This window comes from Halyomorpha halys, unplaced genomic scaffold (assembly GCF_000696795.3).
Source record: "Halyomorpha halys isolate HHAL.00 unplaced genomic scaffold, Hhal_1.1 Scaffold1132.1, whole genome shotgun sequence".
Taxonomy (NCBI): Eukaryota; Metazoa; Arthropoda; class Insecta; order Hemiptera; family Pentatomidae; genus Halyomorpha; species Halyomorpha halys.
In genome coordinates this window covers 92,875-98,958 of record NW_027109501.1, presented here as the reverse complement: position 1 = coordinate 98,958, position 6,084 = coordinate 92,875, and the positions used below count along the sequence as shown (strand labels likewise).

The 6,084-nt window shown below is 32.3% G+C and overlaps 1 protein-coding gene across 1 annotated transcript in view; it reads right to left on the bottom strand.

The window, feature by feature from the left end:
• LOC106688466 (ATP-dependent translocase ABCB1) overlaps nucleotides 1–6,084 on the bottom strand; it is a gene marked incomplete in the record, with an annotated part of 42,278 nt that overhangs the window by 7,285 nt on the left and 28,909 nt on the right. The window contains 4 exon segments of the mRNA XM_067047692.1: nucleotides 2,109–2,249; nucleotides 2,325–2,425; nucleotides 2,511–2,711; nucleotides 4,034–4,195. Coding sequence (XP_066903793.1) covers nucleotides 2,109–2,249; nucleotides 2,325–2,425; nucleotides 2,511–2,711; nucleotides 4,034–4,195 — 605 coding nt within the window.

Below are 6,084 nucleotides of genomic sequence, written 5' to 3'. Positions count from 1 at the left end.
TTTATTATATGTATATATAAAATAAAAACATTGAGAAAAAAGGGGTTTTTAGGAAATGTTTTAAATGAATTATCTTAAATAGAAAACAGTTAATTCTAAAACCGCTGACTATCATGAATAATGAAAGAAAACTCCTTACCAACAAAATTGAACAGTTGACCATGAAGAAAAATCATTTCACTAACCTTTTCAACAATAAAGAGACAGAGATAATATTTATATTATCTTAAGAGATAAATAAAATAATGATAAAATATTGGAACAGTGAGCTCATCAAAGACTTTCAACACACAATACCTACTATCTGTATAATCAACCAAAATCTGCAGAGAGACAATTAATAGAAAAAATTTGACAAAAGCTATTCACACGATGTCTGAGGACACAGAAGGAGAAACAATGACAGTTGATTCAGATATGTTTGAAAAGGTAGCACTGCTGACTCATTTGGGCTTGATTGGAACACAGAATGAGGAAATTGAATAGAATAAGAAGAAAATAGTTTTGGTTCGGCCTTCATAGGAACCTTTAAGCAACCATTTCTACAGACAACCAAGGATAAATCTCTATGAGACTCTTTTTAAGCACTAAATGCTCCTCTATGGTTTTGTGGCCAAGGCCCTTCTGAAGAATAATAACCAATTAAAAAGAAAGAAAAATTCAATATAGGTTATTAGGAAAAAATGGAATAAGAAATGAATGCAGGAGAAAGAGGACGTGTAGAACGGTTGGCATGCATTGGTCATTAAACGCAAGACTAGGAGACACCAGCTTAGGAAGATACTCGAACCCAATTTATAGAGGTAGGGCGAAGATTTTATGATATGATTCTAGTGGAAATGAGGGTTGAATTTAATTTCGTATCACGAATGGGATGTAAGCCACTATAGGCAGAGATGTTCTGAAGATGGTTTAGAATGCCAGGATTCCACACTGTGTTGTAGTCATAAGAGGTAAGTTGACAAAGCAGCCATGAAGTCCCTAGATAGCAGAGGGACTTGGAGGTCTTACAATACTTAAACTTAGAGATTTTGGAAATGATCAAAAAGGTGAGAAAACTCTCCATAACTAATGCAACAAATTGTTGAATTAATGATGTTAACTCCATAATATAATTTACCTTGTAAATAGTATTTGAGTTTTATTAGTGTTTAATTTAGCTACATATATTTTTATTTGTATTGTTTTATTTAAATTTAGTTATTTGAAAAGAAAAAATATGTTATTATATTTGTTTGTAATAATGAGTAATGGAGACAGTTGATAGGTGTGATAATTGTTGCTAAGAGGCGTCACCTAGCAACAGACCGACCATCTTAGTTTTTAAGAGCAGTTCCGACTAATTAGTGGCCCTTGTAGCGTCCTCAGCATCCCTGTCTGCGTTTGGTTGATATTTTTTTATTTGACATTTTTCGAGTGTACTCGTCGTCATAACAGTTCGGAACCAGACCACTTCTGTGTTTCGATTTTAATATGAGTTCCAATTAATTAAGTAATTAGTGACCAACCCCTGAACCCAAGGAACGTGTGTAACCAGCCCAAATGAACGCAGATTTTGTCGGCTCGCCTAATACAATACTACTGTTGGATATTTGAACTATCGATGAGCCAGACCTACACATCTCGGCAGCACTCTTCCTCTGACCTATCGGAGTGGAGCAACCTTTCGTCGTGCAGTATTTATTTTATATATTTATTTCTTTTTTTTTGTGTAAATTAGTTTTATTGTCATTTTCATAATTTATCGAACTATTTTATTTTTATCTGAAAGGCCTCTTTATTTTTACTTGTATATTTTGTTTATCTTAGTTTTTAAAATGTTTAGATTGAACCACACAAATGTTTAGTCCGAGCCAGTTTGTTCTTTTTAAAGCCTTTCAACAAAAAGACATAGTCGATTTGAGGTGGCTTTAAAAAATGGTCTTCAAGTAAATAAAATATTTGTCTGAGTTTTCCTGAAATTTATTTTGGGGGGGGGGCTGACGTATTCTCCACTTAGAGTCCCCACTTTTCTTGATCAGCTCTTGATAGAAGTAACAAACTAAAAACGATATTAATAATTATGCAATAACACTTTTTTCAGAGTAACATTTCTAGTTTATTCTTACCCCATAAGAATTGTGCCTCGAAGATTACTACTCGCAATAATCTTAGATCCGTAAATAAATGTTGCACCCATTGACAAGCGGATTAGAGTTGCAGATACAGCGTAAACAACTGCATACCATACAATGCTTGAAAACGCTTCCCTAGATAAAATGAAAACATCATAATCATTAAATGCTTTAGAATTTTGAATTAACAAGAAAATAAAACTGCCTTACTTCTTAGAAAGTGCAAGCATCTCTTCATACTGCTTTATTACATACTTTTGACAATTAAGAAGTTGGATTGTTTTGACATTTTGAACATATTCAGATGCTACCTAAATGAAATATAAGTTTCAATAAACAATGGTATTTAACCATCTTAAATTATAAAAAAAAAAAATACAATTATTTATATTTTACCTTGGTCGACCAGGTATTGAGGGAGACCGACCTAGCATCAGCATCTCTCGACTTCATTCTCAAACAGTTGATAATTATAAACATTAGGAAAATAGGTAGAATGACTAGCGTTACACTTGTACTGACGAAGAATGAATACCCAATGGAAAATAGTAACGAGAGAATGAAGGTCATGACTTGAGCTGCTTTATCTCCAGTTACCTTTACAATTATTTTGACATTAATAGCTTTTTTTTTCTTTTTTAATAATTTATTTATTGATATATACAACTGTATATACATACATACAACAAGTAAATTTGCTGTAGGTGACATAGTGACATGATAAAACATGTGGAGAATCTACCCACTGATAGAACTCCAATAACATTTCTAGAGGAGATGATCTCGAGACCATCTTCTTTTCAGACGCCTAGGAGGATTATTAGGTAATGAAGGAGAAGCCAGGTTAGAAACAAGTGGATTTGGGTGGTTGAGAAGTTTATTATGGAAGGAACGGTATCCGGTTCTGGCTAAATCGGCAACATATGGAATATTGAGGTCCTGATGGATGACTTGATTTGTGATAAAGTAAGGATTTTGGACTGTAAGGATTGGATTCTGATGGTTTATTGGAGGCCCAAAGCTCAACTTCGTATGTCCAGATTGGCCTTATAACAGTCATGTAGATCAGTCTATTGTAATGGATTGGCAATTTAGACCGTTTGTCTAGTAAATGTTGCAATAGTCGGAATCTACGAGCAGTTCTTGTCGTTTTAGTCTTGTATGAGGATTTCATGTCAGTCGTTTGTCGAGATGTAGACCTAAGTAACGGATCTGTTCGACAGGAATAAGTGGGGTATTATTAAAGGATATTGTAGGGGAAGAGGTCATGGGTTTACGTCGAAGGGTAAATGTGATTTGGTGGGATTTATTGGAATTTATTTTAATCCTCCAGTTTTGGCACCATTCTTCATTTATTAATAGCTTAAATTAAAAGAATCTTAATCATTAAAAGATAATCCTGCAGTATATTATATATGTTAAGTATACAGTCGGACCAAATAAAGATAGATTAATCGGATAATTTAGAAGGCAACGCAACGCTGAATTAAGGGAAACATGCCTGGTAAATATAATTCAGGATATAGCATTGTGGCGTATAAGATGGGCGTGTAAGGTTATGGAGTTTAATAATGAACGGATCCCTAAGCATATAATTTATTTAATTAGGAATTTATTAAGGATTATGATTGACACAAATTTCAAGTCTGGTGTAAGTGTCATATTCAATATAAAGCTTTAAAAAGATTTAACTAAATACCAATATTTATAAACTTGAATATGCAGAGCACTCGTCCTTTTTGTAACAATATTATTTTTAAAAGGACATTAAACTATTATACATCTTGAATACTGTATATGTTAAAGGATTGCTTTCTTTTTCATGAGTGACTCTTAAATATTAAAAGGGTTTAAAAGTAAATTTTAAGATTAGAAATCTCTAAAATAGGTTCTCAATATTTTTTATACATAATACTTACAGATTCGATGAGTGGTGGACTGTTGGTCAAAACCTCAAGGCATTCGTTCGGAGAGTTCCTGCTCCAGTCGAACCAACTTATATCCATGGAAACTATATTATTAAAAGCTTTTTTTTGCAGTTTTTCCAACCACAGTTGAGTTGCAATTGTTGACAACACACCCTTTAATAGTAATTTTACATATTAAAACATTATACATAAACTTTTTATGCTTAAAGTAAGTAAAATTATATTAAACGTTATTTATACAGTCAATGAGAAACTGAAAAGATTTTAGCTGTGAAAGATACTACTATGAATCATATTTATATATTAGTCACCGCAAAATTAATTTCAGTATTTACCGCAAATTAAACTAAAACAAATTGTAAACATCTTTGGCAAAACACAATCGATTGTCATTAATTATCCAAGAATAGATGTCTTTTATTTAGTTCATCATACTTATAATTTATTTCTAATACAGTCCATTTCTTTATTCAAACCAGCTATACTACCATACTATACTATACCATACTATAGAAAATTAATTTGGGTAATATCCCCCAATTTATACTCTGGGGAATACCCAAATCTTACAAAAGCTCTTCAAATGATTAATTTTGCATACCCAAAAGAATATAACATTAATTCAAACATCGATGTTTTTTTGAAACCATTTCAGAAACATAAGGTCTGTTCCAACAACTACGCATGATCCGGCCAGTCAGAATTGCTTTTTCAATGAAAGAATAGGACTACAAAAAACATCGATCATTTAAAATATCGTTGCTTACAATACATTACCTAAAGTACATCGATGTTTTAAAATATCGTTACTTATAATATAATACCCAAAAAACATCGATGTTTTAAAATATTGTTGCTTACAATACATTTCTTAAAATACATTGATGTTTTTGAACATCCATTTGTGTAACATAACCTCTGTACCAACGATCACGCATGATCCGGCCAGTCAGAAGTGCTTTTTGAATCAAAGATAGGACTACAAAAAACATCGATCATTTAAAATATCCTTGCTTACAATACATTACCTAAAGTACAACGATGTTTTAAAATATCGTTACTTATAATATAATACCCAAAATACATCGTTGTTTTTGAACTTCCATTTGAGTAACATAAGGTCTGTTCCAACGACTACGCATTCTACGGCCTGTAAGAAGAGGTTTATGAAACCAAGAATCCGACAACGACTACAAAAAAACATCGATGTTTTAAAATATTGTTGCTTACAATACATTTCCCAAAATACATACATATATTGATGTTTTTGAACTTCCATTTGAGTAACATAAGGTCTGTTCCAACGACTACGCATTCTACGGCCTGTCAAAAGTGGTTTTTGAAACAAAGAATACATCGATGTTATTGAACAACTATTTCAGAAACAACGATGTTTTTTTGTAGTCGTTGTCGGATTCTTGGTTTCATAAACCTCTTCTTACAGGCCGTAGAATGCGTAGTCGTTGGAACAGACCTTATGTTACTCAAATGGAAGTTCAAAAACATCTATGTACTTTGGGCAATGTATTGTAAGCAACGATATTTTAATATTGAACATTGATACTTCAAAACATCGATGTTTTTTTTGTCAATGTTGCATTCTTTTTTGCAAAAACCATTTCTGACTGGCTGGAGTATACGTTATCGTTGGAACAGATCTTATGTTACTGAAATGGTTGTTCAAAAACATCGATGTATTTTAGGCAAATATTTGTAAGCATTGATATTTTAATATTGAGCATAGATATTTTAAAACATCGACGTTTTTCTAGTCGTAATTTATCTTTATCACGTCGTTAGCGTGAAGGTTGGAGGTACTTTTTTGTCCGACCACATTGTTGATAGGAATTTGTTTATACTGTAAATTTTTTGTTTTCATTTAGTTACTTTTGGAAAAAAACAAAATGAAAAATTTGGACAAACGTAAAACATCGATGTTAAAAAAACATCGATGTCGCATCCCCAATTCAAACCCATGTTGATATTTTTACAGTTATAGACTGTATTTCTCTCCAACGTTCTTTCCCGTTTTCATTGAGCCT